Source organism: Salvelinus fontinalis, chromosome 11 (assembly GCF_029448725.1).
Source record: "Salvelinus fontinalis isolate EN_2023a chromosome 11, ASM2944872v1, whole genome shotgun sequence".
Lineage (NCBI taxonomy): Eukaryota > Metazoa > Chordata > Actinopteri > Salmoniformes > Salmonidae > Salvelinus > Salvelinus fontinalis.
This window is the reverse complement of record NC_074675.1, coordinates 47337807-47362318: the sequence shown is the minus strand read 5'-3', so window position 1 is coordinate 47362318 and position 24512 is coordinate 47337807. Positions and strand designations below refer to the sequence as shown.

Sequence of the window (24512 nt, the reverse complement as noted above, 5' to 3'; positions counted from 1 at the left end):
ACATGAAGGAATGTTTGTATTAGAGCATTTTATTCATTTTTTTCACGTTTTATTAAGCTAACGAAAATCATAACTACATGCAAATGTTCTTAATTTTATTCTAGGCCTACTTTAAAAAAATATATACATTATTATTAATATAATTTACATATTTACCCATAATAGCAGGAAATTACCTTTTTTGCCTAGGGGAAAGGTAGCATATGTTGCTCAGCAAGTCAACAGCTTGCTCATTCTTCAAATTTACAGCCACGTATCATATCTCCCTAGAATATAGAGCAGTGAGGTTTCTGGAAGAAAAAATAAACTTGTCATTCACACAGACTAATCTACACACTGCCAATGCTACTGTACCTGCCTGAAGCGCGCCTTTTTACAGTAGTTTACCTACTGTACAGTACAAGTACCACGCGCAAGAATCAGCAAATAGCTGGAGCCAGCACGTTGTGCGAATCTGAAGACGGCCTTACGCAATAGTCGCGGAATCCTGACCAACTGCAGATACGCATTAATGTGGGCGATGGTGGATTCGTGTGACTACTGAGTTTTTACCAAAGGAGAGCAGCGCTAGAGAGAGATGGGCGTGACAACTGGGTGTCTGGACCACGACTAGTCTCCAGGGGGAAAGAGCATCTCGCAGTCTCCAATGTACCCGATGACAACGGAGAGGCAATGCCGACTGTCCGGTCCAATGGTTGTTCCATCCAATTTACCTTAGCAGGTGGTCTTTTAACAACGGCACGACGCCCGATATTGAGGCCACACGGGGATTGACACAATCTAAAAGGGAATAAAACATTTTACGGACCTACTTCGGAAAACATCAGCGGGTATTTATTGATTAATTTGGCTACCTGTTCAATTACTGGCCATCAATGTGTTTTTTGGTGCTGAAGTGGGGTGACAATTGGCCGGTCGTGTGCTTTTTTTCTTTTGTTACATTCATGACACGATACTAGGAGATAGGATAGCCTATTTTGTTGTCCGTGCGTGTGTGCTTGCGTGCGTGGTGATGTCTTACATTGAAGTATTTATTGTCTGTGCAGTGGGTTCCCTTGTGTACTTCCCTGCCTCATAGACTGCTGTGCTATGGAGCCGAGAAACGTTGAACAAAGAACAACATATTACAATGGATAGGCTATTAAAATAGACACTAACCTCATTAAGTTTAAAGATACTCTAATAAACAGACCATCACTTTCCACCATAATAACATTTAATTACATTTTTGATGTTATAATAACATAACAACATGTTTTCATATAGCTTAATATTTTTTTTCCAGTGATGGTTCTTTCAGCAAGCCTATACGCACATTAAACAAAGGTTGTTATAGCTACAATATGTATAACCAACGGAAATGTCATCATTCCATACTGTTACGGCTGTGATTATTTAAAGTCAAATGACAAGTCCTTTTTAACGCAACTGCATCTCCTTGGTTATAGCGATCATAGACGACCGTTGTGAGTGTGACAGAGGGAGACGCAATCCTCTGCAATCTGCCGGTTAAAGGCACAGAACCAGCCATGATCATTTTCTCATCTCTCAAATCAGTGTGTAGCTAGTTGGTTTACATACATATCAAAACATGTCTAGCTTAGCCTTATTGCAGAACCAACGGGCGTTGTGCATAGTTGATTTACTCTGATCATTGGTGCTTGGCAAATTCTGTTCTTTGGGGAGGCCTGCTTGATGAGACAGGCATGATGATAATGGGGACCAAGATGGCTCACAACTCCTGCATACTTTGGAGTACAAGTACACAGTGTGGAACCTGGAAGTGTGTCAATATTATGTAAGAACAATTATTGAGCATGTTTGGTTCCTTTAGGACCTCTTGTCCAACACACAAACATATTGTGAAGTTCTTACGATAAGCTGTATAGGTAGGTTGATCTGTACATTTAATAGATCTAGAAATAAACTCTAAGCCTCAGTCTAAGAAATCAGTGTTAATTTGGCATATACTGTATTGTGTGCACAGCATAACACACACACACACACACACACACACTCATTCACTCACACACACACACTCATGATTCAACAACTGTCACGTTCCTGACCTTATTTTCCTTTGTTTAACTTTGTTTAGTTGGTCAGGAAGTGAGCTGGGTGGGTAGTCTATATTATGTGTTTCTATGTGGGGTTAAATGTGTTGCCTGATATGGTTCTCAATTAGAGGCAGGTGTTTGACGTTTCCTCTGATTGAGAACCATATTAAGGTAGGCTGTTCTCACTGTTTGGGTGTGGGTGATTGTTCCTGTGTCTGTGTCCGTTGCACCACACGGGACTGTTTCGTTTGTTCATTCGTTTGGCTAGTCTTTCCTGTTTGTGTGTTCTTCGTGTCTATATGTAAGTTCTTATGTTCAGGTCAGTCTACGTCGTTGGTTTGTTATTTTGTTAATTATCAAGTGTAGTTCGTGTCAGTGTTCGTCTTGTCAAATAAATTCATTATGTCTACATTCAACGCTGCATTTTGGGTCCGACCCTTACTCCTCCTCCTCATCCGAGGAGGAGGCATTAGACAGCTGTTACAACAACGTGTTTTGAGACACTCATTTTCAATTTGTGTGCACCGTAACCAGTCTCCTATTCCCCATGATGTACAGTAGTCTTGTTAAAGAGGCCTCGGTGTTCTCTTGTTGTGTCCTTAATAGAGCCTACTGGGAGCCTGTCTGTTTTGTTTCTCCTTCTTCACTGTTTACTCCTCCTCTTCCTCCTATAGAGTAAATATACAACTTCATGAATACTGTTTATAACCACATTAATACTGTTTATAACCACATTAATATGGTTTACAACTTAATTAATACAGTTCACACCTTTATTAATACTGTTTACAACTACTGTTTAGAACTTAATTAATGCTGTGTACAAATACATTAATGCTGTTTACAACTTAATACGTTTTAGAACTTCACTAATACTGTTTAGAATGACATTAATACTGTTTACAACTTAATTAATGCTGTTTACAACTCCATTAATACTGTTTACAACTACATTAATACTGTTTACAACTTAATTAATACTGTTTACAACTTAATTAATACTGCTTACAACTACATTCATACTGTTTACAACTACACGAATACTGTTTACAACTACATTAATACTGTTTACAACTTAATTAATGCTGTTTACAACTTAATTAATGCTGTTTACAACTACATTAATACTGTTTACAACTACATTAATACTGTTTACAACTTAATTAATACTGTTTACAACTTAATTAATACTGTTTACAACTACAGTAATGCTGTTTACAACTACATTAATACGGTTTACAACTACATTAATACTGTTTAAAACTACATTAATACTGTTTACAACTTAATTAATACTGCTAACAACTACATTAATACTGTTTACAACTACATTAATACTGTTTACAACTACATTAATACTGTTTACAACTTAATTAATACTGCTAACAACTTAATTAATACTGCTAACAACTACATTAATACTGTTTACAACTATACGAATACTGTTTACAACTACATTAATACTGTTTACAACTACATTAATACTGTTTACAACTACATTAATACTGTTTACAACTACAGTAATGCTGTTTACAACTACATTAATACTGTTTACAACTACATTAATACTGTTTACAACTACATTAATGCTGTTTACAACTTAATTAATACTGTTTACAACTACATTAATACGGTTTACAACTACATTAATACTGTTTACAACTTAATTAATACTGTTTACAACTACAGTAATGCTGTTTACAACTACATTAATACGGTTTACAACTATACGAATACTGTTTACAACTACATTAATACTGTTTACAACTACATTAATACTGTTTACAACTACAGTAATGCTGTTTACAACTACATTAATACTGTTTACAACTACAGTAATGCTGTTTACAACTACATTAATACGGTTTACAACTACATTAATACTGTTTACAACTACATTAATACTGTTTACAACTTAATTAATACTGCTAACAACTTAATTAATACTGTTTACAACTACATTAATACTGTTTACAACTACATTAATACTGTTTACAACTACATTAATACTGTTTACAACTTAATTAATACTGTTTACAACTTAATTAATACTGTTTACAACTTAATTAATACTGCTAACAACTACATTAATACTGTTTACAACTACATTAATACTGTTTACAACTACATTAATACTGTTTACAACTACATTAATGCTGTTTACAACTTTATTAATACTGTTTACAGCTTTATTAATACTGTTTAAAACTACATTAATGCTGTTTACAACTTCAAAGAGCAAATAAAGACAACCATCATTTTTAAAATGTATTTAACCTTTACTTAACTAGACAAGTCAGTTTAGAACAAATTCTTAGTTACAATGACGGCCTACCCCGGCCAAACCCTAACTCGGACAACGCTGGGCCAATTGTGCACCGCCCTATGAGTAAGTTCCTTAAACTAAAACAGAATCCCACTTAAAATGCCTTATTAAATGGACTATTGTCTACTGTCTGCAGTCACAAAGATGAATCCTGCATGACTGATGCTTACTCATACAGACCGCTAGCTGGTTATCTGCTGTGACACGTGGGGGAGAGAGAGAGAGAGATGGAGGGAGGGAGGGGGGTGAGAGAGAGATGGAGGGAGGGGGGGAGAGAGAGGGTGAGTCAGAATGGCTGTGGAGAGTGTGTGTGGTAGAGGTAGAGAGGTGATGAGGTAACAGAGCCATCCACATGTGTCTTCCTGTAGAGGTGGAGAGGTGATGAGGTAACAGAGCGGCCCACCTGTGTCTTCCTGTAGAGGTGGAGAGGTGATGAGGTAACAGAGCGGCCCATCTGTGTCTTCCTGTAGAGGTAGAGAGGTGATGAGGTAACAGAGCCATCCACATGTGTCTTCCTGTAGAGGTGGAGAGGTGATGAGGTAACAGAGCGGCCCACCTGTGTCTTCCTGTAGAGGGGGAGAGGTGATGAGGTAACAGAGCGGCCCACCTGTGTCTTCCTGTAGAGGTGGAGAGGTGATGAGGTAACAGAGCGGCCCATCTGTGTCTTCCTGTAGAAGTGGAGAGGTGATGAGGTAACAGAGGTCTTCCTGTAGAGGTAGAGAGGTGATGAGGTAACAGAGGTCTTCCTGTAGAGGTAGAGAGGTGATGAGGTAACAGAGGTCTTCCTGTAGAGGTAGAGAGGTGATGAGGTAACAGAGGTCTTCCTGTAGAGGTGGAGAGGTGATGAGGTAACAGAGCGACTCACCTGTGTCTTCCTGTAGAGGTGGAGAGGTGATGAGGTAACAGAGGTCTTCCTGTAGAGGTAGAGAGGTGATGAGGTAACAGAGCGACTCACCTGTGTCTTCCTGTAGAGCCAGAGGGGTCAAGCAGGTGGGTGGAGGTGGCAATAACACAGAGAGGAGATTTAAAAAAAAATAATTACCTACTGGCAAAATATTATGAAGTCTTTAGGGGAATCTTAGGCCAAGTGTAGACCAAACCCATTTGAACCATTTGAGATATGAACCCATTTGAACCATTTGAGATATGAAACCAGTTGAACCATTTGAGATATGAACCCAGTTGAACCATTTAAGATATGAACCCATTTGAACCATTTGAGATATGAACCCAGTTGAACCATTTGAGATATGAACCCAGTTGAACCATTTGAGATATGAACCCATTTGAAATATGAACCCAGTTGAACCATTTGAGATATGAACCCATTTGAAATATGAACCCAGTTGAACCTGACAAAGAGTAGTCTCAAAGGAAGAGAATGTGCTGCAACTCTGAATCCCTATCTGTAAACAAGCAAAAAGGTACTTTGAACCAAAGATGAATCACCTAAAAAGACCTGACAAAGAGACCGTAATGCAACTTTAAGGGAAATAAATAGTGTTATCAATGAAAGAGGGACCCTTTCCAAGAGGTTAGAGGTAGAACGTTGACTAAGGTTTAGTATGGCATGGATGTTGGCCCTGGTAATGGATGTTACTGTTGTTGTTGTTTTCCAAGGCATCCTCTATTGCTACAGTCTGTGTGTCAGCTTAACGTGAAATGAGGATTTGTCTCCTTCTATTATCTAGTGTAGAACATTGAGTGGTTTTCCTAAACTGATTAGGTAGAACCCTCATAAAATTTGATGAAAGGAGAGAGGAAACACAGACACACACACACACACACACACACACACACACACACACACACACACACACACACACACACACACACACACACACACACACACACACACACACACACACACACACACACACACACACACACACACACACACACACTTTCTCTCTCTCTCTCTCTCTCTGAGGTGCTATGCTGTCCCCTCCACTGACTGTATACCCAGACAAGGCCAGTGAGGGACAGACAGGACTGAAGGACATTCTACTCCATCATACATACTGCATCACACAACACTGGTCGGTCACAGACATTCTCAGGTAGGGCCATTAGTACACAACACCGGTCGGTCACAGACATTCTCAGGTAGGGCCATTAGTACACAACACCGGTCAGTCACAGACAGTCTCAGGTAGGGCCATTAGTACACAACACCAGTCAGCCACAGACAGTCTCAGGTAGGGCCATTAGTACACAACACCAGTCAGTCACAGACAGTCTCAGGTAGGGCCATTAGTACACAACACCAGTCAGTCACAGACAGTCTCAGGTAGGGCCATTAGTACACAACACCAGTCAGTCACAGACAGTCTCAGGTAGGGCCATTAGTACACAACACTGGTCAGTCACAGACAGTCTCAGGTAGGGCCATTAGTACACAACACCGGTCAGTCACAGACAGTCTCAGGTAGGGCCATTAGTACACAACACCGGTCAGTCACAGACCGTCTCAGGTAGGGCCATTAGTACACAACACCGGTCAGTCACAGACAGTCTCAGGTAGGGCCATTAGTACACAACACCGGTCAGTCACAGACAGTCTCAGGTAGGGCCATTAGTACACAACACCGGTCAGTCACAGACATTCTCAGGTAGGGCCATTAGTACACAACACCGGTCAGTCACAGACAGTCTCAGGTAGGGCCATTAGTACACAACACCGGTCAGTCACAGACAGTCTCGGGTAGGGCCATTAGTACACAACACTGGTCAGTCACAGACAGTCTCAGGTAGGGCCATTAGTACACAACACCGGTCAGTCACAGACAGTCTCAGGTAGGGCCATTAGTACACAACACCGGTCAGTCACAGACCGTCTCAGGTAGGGCCATTAGTACACAACACCGGTCAGTCACAGACCGTCTCAGGTAGGGCCATTAGTACACAACACCGGTCAGTCACAGACAGTCTCAGGTAGGGCCATTAGTACACAACACCAGTCAGCCACAGACAGTCTCAGGTAGGGCCATTAGTACACAACACCAGTCAGTCACAGACAGTCTCAGGTAGGGCCATTAGTACACAACACCAGTCAGTCACAGACAGTCTCAGGTAGGGCCATTAGTACACAACACCAGTCAGTCACAGACAGTCTCAGGTAGGGCCATTAGTACACAACACCGGTCAGTCACAGACAGTCTCAGGTAGGGCCATTAGTACACAACACCGGTCAGTCACAGACAGTCTCAGGTAGGGCCATTAGTACACAACACCAGTCAGTCACAGACAGTCTCAGGTAGGGCCATTAGTACACAACACCGGTCAGTCACAGACCGTCTCAGGTAGGGCCATTAGTACACAACACCGGTCAGTCACAGACCGTCTCAGGTAGGGCCATTAGTACACAACACCGGTCAGTCACAGACAGTCTCAGGTAGGGCCATTAGTACACAACACCAGTCAGCCACAGACAGTCTCAGGTAGGGCCATTAGTACACAACACCAGTCAGTCACAGACAGTCTCAGGTAGGGCCATTAGTACACAACACAAGTCAGTCACAGACAGTCTCAGGTAGGGCCATTAGTACACAACACCGGTCAGTCACAGACAGTCTCAGGTAGGGCCATTAGTACACAACACTGGTCAGTCACAGACAGTCTCAGGTAGGGCCATTAGTACACAACACCGGTCAGTCACAGACAGTCTCAGGTAGGGCCATTAGTACACAACACCGGTCAGTCACAGACAGTCTCAGGTAGGGCCATTAGTACACAACACTGGTCAGTCACAGACAGTCTCAGGTAGGGCCATTAGTACACAACACCGGTGCTATCAGGATTTGTTGGTGTCTGCCTCGATAACAGGTGACGCCTTGGCTACCATAGACCATGACCGACCAGTGACTGGCAATCAATGCCATAACACAAGGTGAGCCAATAGCGTAGTATGTTCTCATGTGCCTGTGCACACAGTGTAGGCTAGATAACCTCTATCAGCTGGCATTGGGCAAAGTCAGGAATCGAGGTAGTGATATGAACGTCAACATACAGTAGATTTACTGTTTATCTCATGCCAACCATCTTGCTTTTCTTAGCAAGGTACTACGTCTAAGTCCCTGGCTTGTTTCCATCTTTGCCTCTGGAATCGGAGAGACCAGGACAGTATGGTCATCAGCAGCTCAGATTTATTCACTGTGATATTCAGCGTCGGGGAGAAGCTGTCTCTAGTCAATAACATGGAATGCACTACAGTAATAACCCTAATACTACAAGCAATGATAGTGGAGCTACTGTGCAAACATCAGTCCCACTGCTACGAATGATAAACCACAAACAATAACTCAACTGATATCCCAACCTCTATAATTGTATACTACTGATATGATAGTGGCAACATTTCTTCAGATATGGAAGAATATAAAAAAAGTATGTTTTTTAAATGGCTAAAGAGGAGAAAAATATGATCAATGTTGCGAGGAATTCATAATTTATTCCTGAGATCATTTCCTGGTGTATATATTTAGCTCTCTGTNCTCTCTCTTTCTCATCCTCTCGATTCACTCTTCTCTCTCTTTCTCTGTCTTTCTCTCTCTCTCTTTCTCTCTCTATCTTTCTCTCTTTCTCTTTTTCCCTTCTCATTCTTTTTCTATCTCTCCCTCCATTTCTCTCTCTCTCTCGCTCTCTTTTCTCTCTCTCACCCACACACGCTTACACTAACCCTTCCCCTGCAGTAGGAGGAGAGAGAATTGTGGGTGAATTGTGGTGGAAGGAGGGAGGGAGAAATTTAGAGAGCCAGAGAGGGGGAGTTACAGTTGAAAAATGTTGTTAATAAAACCAACCAAAGGTAATATAATAAACGTTAGATAACATTGTGATACCCTGTGTAATAACTGCAATGGAAACCTTGAAACATGTTTTCCTTTGTGTCTATTGACCAGTGTACTATCAGTGGTAGTTAGTCCTTTTCAGCTCCTATAGCCACCATCCCAGTATTTTACTGTGGACTGCATCTGTCTGTCTGTCTCTCTCTCTCTCTCTCTGTCTCTCTCTCTCTCTGTCTGTCTCTCTCTCTCTCTCTCTCTCTCTCTCTCTCTCTCTAATTCAATTTCCCTTTGTCACACTGCTCTTCTTTGTTTTTCTCCCCTCTTTCTCTCTATAACCCCCTCCCTCCTCTCTCTCTCTCTCTTCTCTCTCTCTCTCTCTCTCTCTCTCTCTCTCTCTACCCCCAGGTTGTGGTGTTGGGTTGATTAGAAAGTGCATAGCAGAGAACAAGCAATCCATCACCCTGCCAAACCCCTGCACCCACATGCATGCATACACATACACTCTCTCTCTCCTCTCTCTCTCTCTCATCTCTCTCTCTCTCTCTCTCCTCTCCTCTCTCTCCTCATCTCTCTCTCTCCTCTCTCTCCTCTCTCTCTCTCTCTCTCTCTCTCTCTCTCTCTCTCTCTCTCTCTCTCTCTCCTCTCTCTCTCTCTCTCTCTCTCTCTCTCTCTCTCTCTCTCTCCTCTCTCTCTCTCTCTCTCTCTCTCTCTCTCTCTCCTCTCTCTCTCACACACACACACACACACACACACACACACACACACACACACACACTGTAAGCCCTAGCCCCTCTCTCAATCCCACCCTCTGTCGGCCTGTCTGTCTGTCTTGTACACATCAGGACAAGGCTTTATGTCTGTCTCTCTGTCTTGTACACATCAGGACAAGGCTTTATGTCTGTCTCTCTGTCTTGTACACATCAGGACAAGGCTTTATGTCCGTCTGTCTGTATTGTACACATCAGGACAAGGCTTTATGTCTGTCTGTCTGTCTTGTACACATCCGCACAAGGCTTTATGTCCGTCTGTCTGTATTGTACACATCAGGACAAGGCTTTATGTCCGTCTGTCTGTATTGTACACATCAGGACAAGGCTTTATGTCTGTCTGTCTGTCTGTCTTGTACACATCCGGACAAGGCTTTATGTCTCTATCTCTCTTTTCTCTCTTCACCCCTCCAACCCCTCCATCCCACGTCTCCTCCCACTCCTCCTCCTCCATCCATCCATCCATCCGCCCATGCCGCCATGCTTTTTCCTTTTCCGTCTCTTCCTCCTCTCCCTTTTCAACACCTTTCTCTCTCTCTCTCTCTCTCTCTCTCTCTCTCTCTCTCTCTCTCTCTCTCTCTCTCTCTCTCTCTCTCTCTCTCTCTCTAGTTCTACCTCCCCTTTGTCCATTCTCTCTCTCTCTCCATCCCATGCCTCTACCATTCCATCTCCCAGCCATAGCAATGGAGAGCCGTAATGAAATGGTGATCGGCTGACTAAATCTGCTCTATGTCAGCCGTCATCTGATTACGAGGGGATATTCTACCTGCTGGCTTCCGATTAGACGTGTTTCTATTGAATAAAGTCTGATGTTCACATCATGATGCAACTGACAAGTCGTCGGTACAGCTGTAGTTCCCATGCTCTTTGTCTGGTCTGGCCATTCATTTTGAGGGATGAGGCTTTGAGGGATGAACGCACAAACTCAAGGTTATCTAGGATATCAGTCACATAGAAATAGAATAGAAATGGCCAGTTCTAGTAAATCGAATTCTATGATCAGATGTGCAGTATGTGTGCTGCTGGGGGAAGATAACATATTGGAGAGTTGGAATTCCAGTCTGTTTATAACCCTAACACTTTGATTTATTGTGTACATATACCATCTGCATGATCCATAAATAGGGGACAAGGCATTAGTCTATAAGGCTGGCTGTGTGATGTCACTGGCTTCATTGGGTTTGTGGTGTAGGTGGTCTCACCCACTGCTGATGAATAATACAGTTTTTATATTAAACATTGGCATGGAATTTGTGTTTGTCTCATTGCCAACACAGATAGCAATGTAGAGGTTTGTTTTACTTGTGTAGCGACATTTGCAAATGTCAAAGGATCTACATGTAAATTAATATTGTGAGTCATTTTCTAAATACATGCACACCCACTGTTTAGGATATCATTTCTTCCCCTCTGTTCGTAATTCATAAAATATGATGCTTGTTACTGTAAAGCGCCACAAAAAATGTAACCCTGTGGTATTATACGATTGCATTAGGCTATCATAAAAATGTATTTTTAGTCCAATTCCTTTAATGCCAAGTGCTTGTTTTAATTTGACAGGACCCCCAATCAAACCGTTGAAGTGCCTCAGGCAGCCAGACACCCATAAACCTTTAGTAAGAAATGAAAACCAATCATGTTGAACCGGGTCCACCCTTGGATTGGACCCGGTGCCTAGGGAAAGGTTGAAACTCTCACAGGGTTCGTTAAGAATCTCGGACAAGACAGAACATTGATTGATGGTTATCTGGTTGCTAACTTTAAAAGCTATAGGAAACACAAGTTAATTTAGAACAATGGTAGGATATGTCAGACAGATACACAACGCGGTACAAACTGAGGCTGTAGATTTAGCTGTTTGTTTTGCTGCCTGTGTGGAAATGCTAGGCCCAAATCCAGTCCCGTTAGTTTTGCCTGTCGTGGACTCACACAATTACACTGTAATGTAAATGCACCAAGTCAGCAAAGAAGAGACAGTACTTCTGTTCAGTCACATAATGCAGAATTACAATTAGGCGACCTAGTATAGCAACAACATCAGGATAACTGTCTGAGTCTGACCACAAATGCAGCGTCTTCGATGAGGGCCGCATTACATAGATTAAGCCTATTGGTTAGATATTTTAGGTGCAGGGGGCTTGAGCCAGTAATTAACCAACACAAATGGATGCCAAGAGGAAATTAGTTGTTTTCCTGACTTGACAAGCTGTCATGCTGAGAGGCTCCTTTGCATTAGGACTAACTGACATTCCCCCTCATGCCAGTAATTTGAAATGAATAGAGACTTTTCATGACATTGTCACCATTGAAAGGACAACTGACAGGTGGATGAGGGGAGGGAGACCCTGTTTGATACTGTGATGATACATCAGTGATGGTCTACAGTTGTATCATTCTCACTTTACTGATTGTCTTGCTTCTATCTTTCCCCTTCTCTCTCTCCCCTTCTCTCTCTTCACTTCTCTATCTCTCCCCTTCTCTCTCTCTCCACTTCTCTATCTCTCCCCTTCTCTATCTCCACTTCTCTCTCCCATTCTCTCTCTCCCCTTCTCTCTCTCTCTCCCCTTCTCTCTCTCCCCATTCTCTCTCTCCCCCCTTCTCTCTCTCCACTTCTCTCTCTCTCCCCTTCTCTATCTCTCCCCTTCTCCCTCTCCACTTCTCTCTCTCTCCGCTTCTCTATCTCTCCCCTTCTCTCTCTCCCCTTCTCTCTCTCTCCCCTTCTCTCTCTCCCCATTCTCTCTCTCCCCCCTTCTCTCTCTCCACTTCTCTCTCTCTCCCCTTCTCTATCTCTCCCCTTCTCCCTCTCCACTTCTCTCTCTCTCCGCTTCTCTATCTCTCCCCTTCTCTCTCTCCCCTTCTCTCTCTCTCTCATTCTCTCTCTCCCTTTCTCTCTCTCCCCTTCTCTCTCTCTCCCCTTCTCTCTCTCCCCATTCTCTCTCTCCCCTTCTCTCTCTCCCCATTCTCTCTCTCCCCCCTTCTCTCTCTCCACTTCTCTCTCTCTCCCCTTCTCTATCTCTCCCCTTCTCCCTCTCCACTTCTCTCTCTCTCCGCTTCTCTATCTCTCCCCTTCTCTCTCTCTCTCATTCTCTCTCTCCCTTTCTCTCTCTCCCCTTCTCTCTCTCTCCCCTTCTCTCTCTACCCATTCTCTCTCTCCCCTTCTCTCTCTCCCCCTTCTCTCTCTCCCAGCTGTGAGCCCACGTTGTGGCCGGTGGGCATGGTTTTGGAGGGTAGCTCGGAGGCCCTGTGTCCCCCACCCTCTCTGGAGCTGCGCCCGTCCTGCAACAAGAGCCCCCTGGGTTCATGCTCCACGCCCCACGACGGACTCTTCACCGGGGACAAGGAGCCCATCAAGTATGGGGAGCTCATGGTTCTAGGGTGGGTTATCTACCTGTCCCTCTGATGTGTGTGGTGTAGAGGTGGGGGGGGTGAAGGTTGTGGTTGTGAGTGCATGTGTGTACGTGTGTGGCTGTGAGGTTGTGTGTGTGTGTGTGTGTGTGTGTGTGTGTGTGTATGTATGTGTGTGTGTGTGTGTTTGCTTATGTTTCTTCGTTAGTGGTTGATATGTACAACAGTTGGTCCATTTGCCATACCATTCATCCCATTCCAGACTGTTTGACAAACAGCATGCCCTGAGAAAAAGTATTTTATATGGGGTTTCAAGTCTGAGTGGTTGTGTGTACAATAGACTTGTGTGTACCTTAGAACATTATTTTTTCCTAGCAATTAAAAGAAAACACTATTCATCCTACCAGAAAGACTCCTCTCCCTCCATTTCAGCGGCTAGTGAAAAATATCTAATTTGACTCCCTTACAAAGATGTCAATAAAATACGGGGACATGGAGCTGAATAGGAAAATTAAACCCTCATCGAGAGAGAGAGATCCACCACTATCGTGTTCATGAGAATGTCCCCTTTCCACAGTGGGGTCACATTCGTTTTGTAGGCCAAACGGTTCGGACAAAACAAACAGAAGTTGGCTCACCGACCGTACTGACATCAGACGAGTCTTGAGGGGGTCGTACCGCTGTAGATGAGGAATGTCACCAACATATCTCTAGCTTAAATTGATGGATTTTTTTATTATGTTACTTTGGCACACTGGTGCGTCAATAGACTCTAGGCGGTTTTAACAGAGAGTGTATTGCCAGCTGCAGACATTTTGTGATCCCCTATCCAATCATAACATAGACAGCTAATAGAATTTACTCAGACTAACCTAAATTAGGAATATTCCCCTTAGAACCCAAGGATTATGGATATAGATTCAGTACATTTGGTCCAGGTTTAAAGGGATAATTCGCCCCAAAACTAAACCCACTGGCCAAAAACTGGTTGAATCAACATTGTTTTCACGTCAATTCAACGACCAAAAATCTATGTGATGATGTTCACCCAACTTTTAAACTAAATCCAATGACGTGGTCATTGTTTTTGTTGATTTCACGTATAATTCACATTAGTTGACAACTCAACCAGATGTAAATCAACACTAAAAGTTGAAATGACGTCTGTGCCCAGCGAGAAGACATGTTTTTAATACCTCAAAAGTTGTCTAAAGTCGACTTCTCATTTCACATCATTTGTTGTGTAGATCCCACTATATATAACAGGATAAAACTGCCATCCTCAATCCCAACTGAATGGAATATAGGCACCATCTAATCAAAGTGTATATTTTGTTCATGTTGAATATTGGATACGTGTATTCTATTATGGCCCATACTGTACTCAGGCACAATGGTTCCTTGGCCAATGGGGACAAGGGACGGAGGAGAAGTCGCCTGGCCCTCTACAAGAGACCCAAAGCCAACGGGGTCAAACCTGATGTCATCCACAATGTCTCTACCCCTCTGGTGTCAAAGGTGAGAGGTCACATTATAATTATACAGTCTTCCACGGTATTAAACACTGTCTATAAAATGTTTACTGCAGGAATGATTAGTACATATATACGACTATGTTTATTACCTCTTACCAAGGTGTGGTACTAATACATTTTCAAACAGGAATGCCCTTTCCTAAGTAGCTGGCTATATGACCTGGTTCCTGTATATGTGTGTGTTCTGCATCGACAGGCTCTCAGCAACAAAAGCCAGCACAGCATCTCCTACACCTTGTCCAGGAGTCACTCGGTCATTGTAGAATACACCCATGACAGCAACACAGATATGTTTCAGGTGAGTCATCTTTAACATGACATGCCAACTCAGCCAGAGCCCCAAAGCTTCAGCAAAACAAGGACCTAGAAACTTACAACAGAGTTGACACTCCCTATGTGTTGCCATTTGGGATCAACACAGTCACAGCCTTATTGCAGACTCCCCTGTTCTTGCCTACACACTAGCCTGGTCCTAGTTCAGTTTGTACTTTATAGCATAACACCGGCCGTAGGAGTTGGCTATGCGGCACAAACTGATCTGGGACCAGTCTACCTACACACTCACTGTGAGCAGATGTCACAGTTCATGGAAAATGTCATTTGTTGGCAGATGCCATAGGGATTCTTAGAAATGCAGAGTCAGGAGAAGACTGTGGTGGTGTCTGCTCCTCTCCTGTCCTCCCCTCCTTTCTCTCCCCTCTCCTCTCCTCCCAGCCCCTATCTATCTCTCATCCCTGTGATGACTGTGGAGTCCCAACTCCTGCAGACTGAATGGATTTGAGGGGCTGGAGGCTCCAAGGCTGCAGTGAACCCATCTGTCCCTCTGTCAGCTCTCTCTCCTACCAGGGGCTGTGATGAGGCTGCCATTTTATCAGCCTGGGAGGGAGCTGATAGGAAATTGAACATTTTGAAGTGGAATTGGGCTTGGGACAGACTTGTTTACTGAAATGTTTTGGGAATTTGTCCACTGTGCCCCAGACAATATCATGACTTCAGTGGGATTGAAATGGAATTGGGTCTTTCTACCTCCCTCCTCTCCAATGACATATTTCCACTCGTATACATTTTATTCTATTCATGACCCTACTCCTCCCTACTCCTCCCTACTCCACCCTACTCCTCCCTACTCCACCCTACTCCTCCCTACTCCTCCCTACTCCACCCTACTCCTCCCTACTCCTCCCTACTCCTCCCTACTCCTCCCTACTCCACCCTACTCCTCCCTACTACTCCCTACTCCTCCCTACTCCTCCCTACTCCACCCTACTCCTCCCTACTCCACCCTACTTCACCCTACTCCTCCCTACTCCACCCTACTCCTCCCTACTCCTCCCTACTCCACCCTACTCCACCCTACTCCTCCCTACTCCACCCCACTCCTCCCTACTCCACCCTACTCCTCCCTACTCCACCCTACTCCTCCCTACTCCACCCTACTCCTCCTACTCCTCCCTACTCCACCCTACTCCTCCCTACTCCTCCCTACTCCACCCTACTCCTCCCTACTCCACCCTACTCCACCCTACTCCACCCTACTCCACCCTACTCCTCCCTACTCCTCCCTACTCCTCCCCACTCCACCCTACTCCACCCTACTCCTCCCTACTCCACCCTACTCCTCCCTACTCCACCCTACTCCTCCCTACTCCTCCCTACTCCTCCCTACTCCTCCCTACTCCACCCTACTCCTCCCTACTCCACCCTACTCCTCCCTACTCCACCCTACTCCTCCCTACTCCACACTGCTACACCCTACTCCACACTGCTCCACCCTACTCCACACTGCTACACCCTACTCCACCCTACTTCACACTGCTACACCCTACTCCACACTGCTACACCCTACTCCACACTGCTACACCCTACTCCACACTGCTACACCCTACTCCACACTGCTACACCTTACTCCACCCTACTCCACACTGCTACACCCTACTCCACACTGCTACACCCTACTCCACACTGCTACACCCTACTCCACACTGCTACACCCTACTCCACCCTACTCCACACTGCTACACCCTACTCCACCCTACTCCACACTGCTACACCCTACTCCACACTGCTACACCCTACTCCACCCTACTCCACACTGCTACACCCTACTCCACACTGCTACACCCTACTCCACCCTACTCCACACTGCTACACCCTACTCCACACTGCTACACCCTACTCCACACTGCTACACCCTACTCCACACTGCTACACCCTACTCCACACTGCTACACCCTACTCCACCCTACTCCACACTGCTACACCCTACTCCACCCTACTCCACACTGCTACACCCTACTCCACACTGCTACACCCTACTCCACACTGCTACACCCTACTCCACACTGCTACACTCTACTCCACACTGCTCCACTCTATTCTGCTGTACTTTATTCTATAATTCTATGAACCATCTCCTATGTTCTATCTCTGGTTCTAACTCCGATGTTCTATCTCCTATGTTCTATCTCCTATGTTCTAATTCCTATGTTCTAACTCCGATGTTCTATCACTTATGTTCTATCTCCTATGTTCTATCACTTGTGTTCTATCTCCTATGTTCTATCTCCTATGTTCTATCTCCTATGTTCTATCTCCTATGTTCTATCTCCTATGTTCTATCTCCTATGTTCTATCACTTGTGTTCTATCTCCTATGTTCTATCACTTGTGTTCTATCTCCTATGTTCTATCACATGTTTTATCTCCTATGTTCTATCACATGTTCTATCTCCTATGTTCTATCTCCCTCGACAGATCGGGCGTTCTACAGAGAACATGATTGACTTTGTGGTGACGGACACGGCAGGCAGCAGCACCAGTGGTGGTGGGGGGCAGGGCCAGGGTGCGGTGCCAGGGTGCGGGGCCAGGGGGCAGGGTCAGGGTGCGGTGGGCGAGTTGGGCGGAGGAGGAGGGCAGTCGGTCCAGAGCACAATATCCCGCTATGCGTGCCGTATCATGTGTGAACGCAGCGCCCCGTACACGGCCCGCATCTACGCCGCCGGCTTCGACTCCTCCAAAAACATCTTCCTGGGGGTGAGTCATCGCGGTGACGACCACAGTGTGAGTGACAGCATGGGCGACATCACACCCCGTTGATGTCATCGTTATGTGTGATATACTGGGGAGACGAATGGTGTGTGGTGGTGTGGTGTGGAGGAGTTGTAAGTGGCTGTGTGAATCGTCACCATGTGATCTGCTTCTTGGGAATGTTTTGTCGAGGTATACATTCATACACAGCCTTCGGTACTGGACAAACCCATTAGCACTTTGTTGTCCCCATCTTATGCACAAACACACACACACCTCTGGTCTCCACAGGAGGTTGGTGGCACCTTAATTGGGGAGGACGGGCTTGTGGTAATGGCCGGAGTGGAATCAGTGGAACTGTATCAAATGCACCGTTCCATTCGCTCCGTTCCAGCCATTATTATGAGCTGTTCTGCCCTCAGCAGCCTCCACTGGTACTGGAACAATGTGTGCTGAGAGTCGGGAAGCAAGTTCAGGGAGTGAGTGTTTTAAACGGAACATAATACAAAGAAAACACTAATGGCACACAGACATGATACAGAAACAATGACGCCTGGAGAAGGAACCAAAGGGAGTGACATAAATAGGGAACTAATCAGGGAAGTGATGGATGAGTCTGATGGTGAGTCTGATGACGCACAGGTGCGCGTAACGATGGTGATCGGCGTGCCCCATAACGAGCAGCCTGGTGACCTAGAGGCCGGAGAGGGAACACACGTGGCAAACACACATACACACTCCTCTGGTCTGGGGCATCTTTTTCGCCTTAGTGCTGTGGCTTCTAACGGTTGGCCCAGCTCCCAGCCACAGAAACAGCCCGGGCCTGCACTTTGTTTAAAGATCAACAGTACTATCAACGGTAATTATCAATAAACACACGTCCGGGACGGCCAAGCCGCATTTGCTTTGTCAGGCTCTAAGGGCCACAACTCTTTTAATGGATTGGATTTATGACAGCATTGTTGGATGCTATACACTCTCACACACACACACATTCACACAAACAGCAGGGAAATGAGAATTGTGGGAATCAAGGAGCTGTGATTAAATTGATATGAATGCATGTTATGTGTGTGTGCAAACACTTGTGTGTGTGAGTGTGAGTGTTCGTTTGCTGAAAACCGCTCCAATCAGCAAACACAACAATCGACTGGCATAAAATCACAGTGCAGTGGTCCAGTGTCGTCAAGTGGAGGGGGGGGTTACTTGCTTACTCATTGACAAAATAAGCTTTTGATCCATTCTGGCAGAGACACTCAGTTCTCCCCCCTCCCCTCTCCTCTCGCCCATACCATGGAATTAGCTATTGAAGGGGTTCTGCAAGATTAATTTGTAAACGGAGAGACAGAGAGTTGGCAAGGGGAGAGACAGGGAGGCCAGCGGGGGGGAAGGGAGGGAGGAAAAGAGAGGGAGGGAGGGCATTGTCATTGTGGAAGACATTGGAGGCAGGAGTCCAGCAGTACTCATCTCCATCGATGGGAGCCAGCCCCAGGGTCATAGTCAGACACACTGTACTGCCACTGACCTCCACTAGCACTTCATTATGAGGGGCAGGAAGGGCGGCCATATTGGATTGGATTAAGGAAGGTGGTAATGTTTTTTTTAAAGTTTGTCCCGGGGATGAATGCTGCGTCCTGTGCCAACAGTGACCAATGACAGGATGGTTAATACACCAAATGCAGTTATTAATTATGATACATGCAGTTGTGATACATTATATGTGTTTTAGTGAATATAACACAAGAAGGCATTGTTTATTCTGAAAATGGTTTTACTGACTACAGCCAGAGAAGCGAGAGGAAATATATTTTTTGCTCACCAAGCGAGGAATTTGAGAGCGTGTCGAATTTGGTTGAGAAAAAATATGTGGCTGTCACGATCGTGTACTGGAGAGAATGAGGACCAAGGCGCAGCTGGATATGAATACATCTTCTCTTTTTTTTATTTAAAAGACGAAGACGACACAAAAACACTTTAACAAAACAACCGTGAAGCTACAAACGTTGTGCACAAACATACAGGCTACAAACGTTCTTACATAGACAATTACCCACAACCAATGAGAGCCTATGGCTACCCTAAATAAGGCTCCCAATCAGAGACAACCGAAATCAGCTGTCTCTAATTGGGAACTCATTCAGGTAACCATAGACTCTCCTAGATAACTAACCACCATAGACAATGCTAAACATCTACACTCAACACAAAACCATATACTACACCCATTAACCCCTTTACCAAATAAACACCCAAAACAACAAAACATAAACATTCCCCATGTCACACCCTGACCTAACTAAAATAATAAAGAAAACAAAGAATAATAAGGCCAGGGCGTGACAGTGGCATATTTGCTACGTGTGGCTTATTTGATCAAATATACATTTCACAGTGCTTAGGTTTGTGCCCATTGTGCGTGGTGTTCACACCCGTATCTGCCCTTTTATTGGCTAGAATGGTCCCACCTGATCTTGCCTCATGCCCTGCCTTCCAGCTAACACAAAATTATGACGTTGATGACAATTATAGTGTGAGGTCACACTTTGTGACACTAAAAAGTCAACCCACAAGGACAATGCTACCAAGTCATGACATAATTGTGACATAACATTCAGATGACTAATCTAACCCAACTATAGAGACTTTAATAACTCATCTCAGCTTGGTAGCATGTTGTCGGGGGGCACGGCTATGCTAAACATACAGCTAGAGAACCGGATAATAGCTTAAGAGCTGCTAGCTGCTGTCAATGAAACGCAGGATGAATAACCTCCTCAATACTATAACTGGCACACGCAATGTCCTTGGCAGATAGCGGGGTCAGGCAGGCGGCTCGACACACTGCTAGTGTGGAGGTGGAGAGAGAGAGAGAGAGAGAGAGAGAGAGGGATGGAAAGAGAGAGGGGGATTTGTAAAAAATATAAGGACGTACAGTTACTGTAAAGCTTATACAATAATACCGGTTGAATGTCTTGCAGTCGTGACTGCTTTGAATTCTATGTCCACTGACAGAGAATATCAGAGAACACAGCTGCAGGGATTGAATGCCCTGCAATGTTTGTGTGTGTGTGCATCTCAGTATAGCAGTTCTACTCTGTGCTAAATATAGAAATACAAAAAAGCAATGTTAGCTGTTTTTTTCTCCCCCTCTTTCTCTATTTGCCCCAGCCTCTCTCTCTCTTTCTTTCTCTTCCACTCTCTGTCTCGCTCTACCTCCCTCATCTCTTGATCTCTCTATCTGCCTCTATCATCACCATCCCTTACCTTGGGTCTATGTCTGTCTCTTTGTGTGTGGGGGCGGGTCTCTCAGGAGCGGGCTGCCAAATGGCGGACGTCGGACGGCTTGATGGACGGCCTGACCACCAATGGCGTGCTGGTGATGCACCCAGCGGGGGAGTTTGTGTCTGAGCCGGCGCCGGGCGTGTGGCGGGAGATCTCGGTGTGTGGGAACGTCTTTGCCCTGCGGGAGACACGCTCGGCCCAGCAGAGGGGAACATTGGTGAGAGGGGGGTCATCAGTGGTATTAAAGCCTGTCTGATTATCAGGACTACTGTTATGCCTGGAGTTATCTCAAGGACACCTAGACTAGACTATGAATTATGAGATCATTTACGATATTTATAAATAAAATAATTGATAAAGTAAAGAGCCTCAACCTGTCTGGTTATCAAGACTATCACACTACTATATGTGTTTCTGAGGGGTTATATAACAGACTGCACAGTCAAACTAGACATCTGATGAGTTTCAGGGTTTCTCAACTATGAGAATTATTGAATTATGTTTTGTTAATCAATTATTAGCATTTTGATTGGATATTTGATGGTATATGAATCATTTGATTAGATTATTGATGGTATGTGAATCAATTGATTAGACTCTTGATGTTATGTGAATCATTTGATTAGATTTTTGATGGTTTGTGAATAATTTTATTAGATAATTGATGGTATGTGAATCAATTGATTAGACTCTTGATGTTATGTGAATAATTTTATTAGCTAATTGATGGTATGTGAATCATTTGATTAGAATCTTGATGGTATGTGAATCATGGCTTCAATGTCTATGGGATGATCACAGTGCCATCAAGTGATTGTTGGGAAGGGAAACAAAATTCCAGACACCGAAAAAGGAAACAACATATGCAAATAGTTATCGGTTTGTCAGTTACAGTATTTTCTGGGCTTGTTTACTAATCCTCCCCCTATCCCTCCTCACTCTCCCTTCTTCCCCCCTCCCCAGGTGGAGAACGAGTCCAACACCCTGCAGGACGGTTCTCTGATCGACCTGTGCGGCGCCACCCTTCTGTGGCGTACCCTGTCGGGCCTGCGCCGCACCCCCACCCTCAAGCAGTTGGAGACCCTCCGCCAGGAGCTGAATGCCGCACGGCCCCAGTGCCCCGTGGGTTTCAACACCTTGGCCTTCCCCAGCCTGGCCCGGCGAGAGATTGTGGACAAGAAGCAGCCCTGGGTCTATGTCAACTGTGGTCACGTCCACGGCTACCACAACTGGGGCTACCGGAAAGACAAGGTCCATAACGTGGGCCACGGAGGGACGGCTCTGGCGAGCACCGGGGAAAGGGAGTGCCCCATGTGCCGGCGCGTGGGCCCCTACGTGCCCCTGTGGATGGGCTGTGAGGGCGGGCTGTACCTGGACGCGGGCCCCCCGACGCATGCCTTCTGCCCCTGTGGCCACGTGTGTTCGGAAAAGACAGTGGCGGGCTGGAGCCAGATCCCGCTGCCACACGGCACACATGCCTTCCACGCTGCATGCCCCTTCTGTGGCACCTGGCTGACGGGCGAGCATGGGCACATCAAACTCATCTTTCAGGGGCCCGTCGACTGAGCCTGCCACTGGAGGGTGAGATAGAGGGCAGGGTGGAGGGAGGGTGTACTATGGAAAAGTCTAAAAGGAAAGATGAAGGGATAATCATTGGAAAGACTGTTGAAATGAAGATGGACTGAACTGAAGAGGCAAACGTGATGGAAGCAGATGAAGCATAAATGGTATTTAAGTTGTATTTGGGGAATATGTAAATAAAATGTGTTGAAATGAAAACGTGACGAGTGTTGGGTGATTTTTGGATTACTGATTGTAGATAAAAAGCGTGAATGAATAGTTTCATCATCAGATTAATTGAACTGGCTATGGTTTCATTGCCTGACCACTCATCCTGAATCGTGTGGAAAATAAACACTAGAGGGTGTGGCGATTGGCCGGAGCAGTGTGGATTGGTAGTCGGACTACTAGTTTTAGTCAATCCAGATGAATCAGATCTAATGATGAAACCATCCATTGTGTATGATGGTGTTTACAGGTCTATAAAACAAGTGAGTTTTTGAGCACTTAGTTCCTCATTGACTCAATGTTAGAGCTAGATCTGCTACCTGTTTCTATCCTGGTGATTGACTCATTAGATCAGATTCATCAGGATGGGTCTGAAGCAACATGATGGCTGACTTCCTACCAGGCCAGTAGCCAATCAACAGCATCCTCAACAGCTAATCGATGACATGAGTGGTTATCATCCTCCACTTGAGGAAACCCATTCAGTGAGGTTTGATTTCAACCTCCAGAACCTCCCTCTGTTTCTCTCTGTCTGTTCGGTCTCCCCCTGAGTAGTGTCTGGTACCCTGCTCCCAGTCTGCGGCGTCACCACACTATAAATAACTCACTCAAGGTCACCAGCGCCCTGCCACCACGACAGGAGGAGGGAGGGAGAGATGAAGGACAATGGGTGAGTTTAGTCATGAGATTCCACATAGGTCAGGGTCCTGGAGAGCTGATCTTGGATCAGATCCCCCCCCGTCCATGTAATCTTATTTACTATGATCTAAAATGCACAACTGGTCGTAGGTCAGCACTCCAGACGCTTTGTGAATACAGGCCCTGTTCAATGACCGTATCACACTCTTAGATCAGTGCATGTATCATCGGACTGATTTTGGACAATGTCCTAATTCTTAGCCTGACCGCTACTTAAGGATACGCGTCTAGACCAATGTCTGGCAGATGACTGAAAATAATGATGTATTTTACATCACAAAACCTAATTGAATTCAACATACAAATATGAATTTCAGTACACACACGACTGCAATTCTCCATTGTAGTGACTTTCAGATTGCCAAGCTAAAAGTAGCTTCATCATTGTTTCAATGTGGAATCCAAATAGTGCTAGAATGGAATTAGCTGCTATGTTTTTTGCTGAGAGGGTCTTCCTACGGTGATGAGCAGTCTGCAGCAGCAGTCCTAAGACTATATTAGAGTACTTTATATTAGAGCTGTCATTTCCCTGCCCACAGCAAACTCTCCCAAGCAATACTCATTGTGAACGATTCTATTTGAAGCAGCTCCATACTGAACACATTACTTCCCTCTCATGCAGAGTAAAAGAGTACACCATTAGATGAGCAGCTTTCTGGGTCTTCTTCACTCTCAATGTTTATTTATGCGTGTGTGTATGTGTATGTGTCAAATCAAGGACAAAGTAGAGCTGATAGGCAGGCTGCCAGGCAGATACTGGATCTGTTCCTGCCCTCCGGTGGTGATTCAGGGAAGGGAGTGACCTCATGCAGCACCTCCAGCAGAGTACCCTCCTGCAGACACACACGGTTGACATTGACTTGTACGTGTCAACACAGACCTTCATATAGCTGACAACACTGG

At 44.9% G+C, this 24512-nt stretch overlaps 1 protein-coding gene across 2 annotated transcripts; it reads left to right on the top strand.

The window, feature by feature from the left end:
• Positions 1 to 246: 246 nt before the first annotated feature.
• On the top strand, positions 247 to 22901 carry peli3 (pellino E3 ubiquitin protein ligase family member 3). Of its 2 annotated transcripts, none has more exons than XM_055938922.1 (7): positions 247 to 830; positions 13121 to 13309; positions 14668 to 14797; positions 15011 to 15112; positions 17568 to 17873; positions 21151 to 21339; positions 22086 to 22901. In XM_055938922.1, the coding sequence occupies exons 2-7, from the start codon at positions 13149 to 13151 to the stop codon at positions 22686 to 22688; spliced, it is 1491 nt and encodes a 496-aa protein (XP_055794897.1). In that variant the 5' UTR covers positions 247 to 830; positions 13121 to 13148; the 3' UTR covers positions 22689 to 22901. The 2 variants fall into 2 exon arrangements, with proteins under 2 accessions (XP_055794897.1, XP_055794898.1); XM_055938923.1 differs by having other exon boundaries at positions 248 to 830; positions 17568 to 17846.
• Positions 22902 to 24512: the final 1611 nt, after the last annotated feature.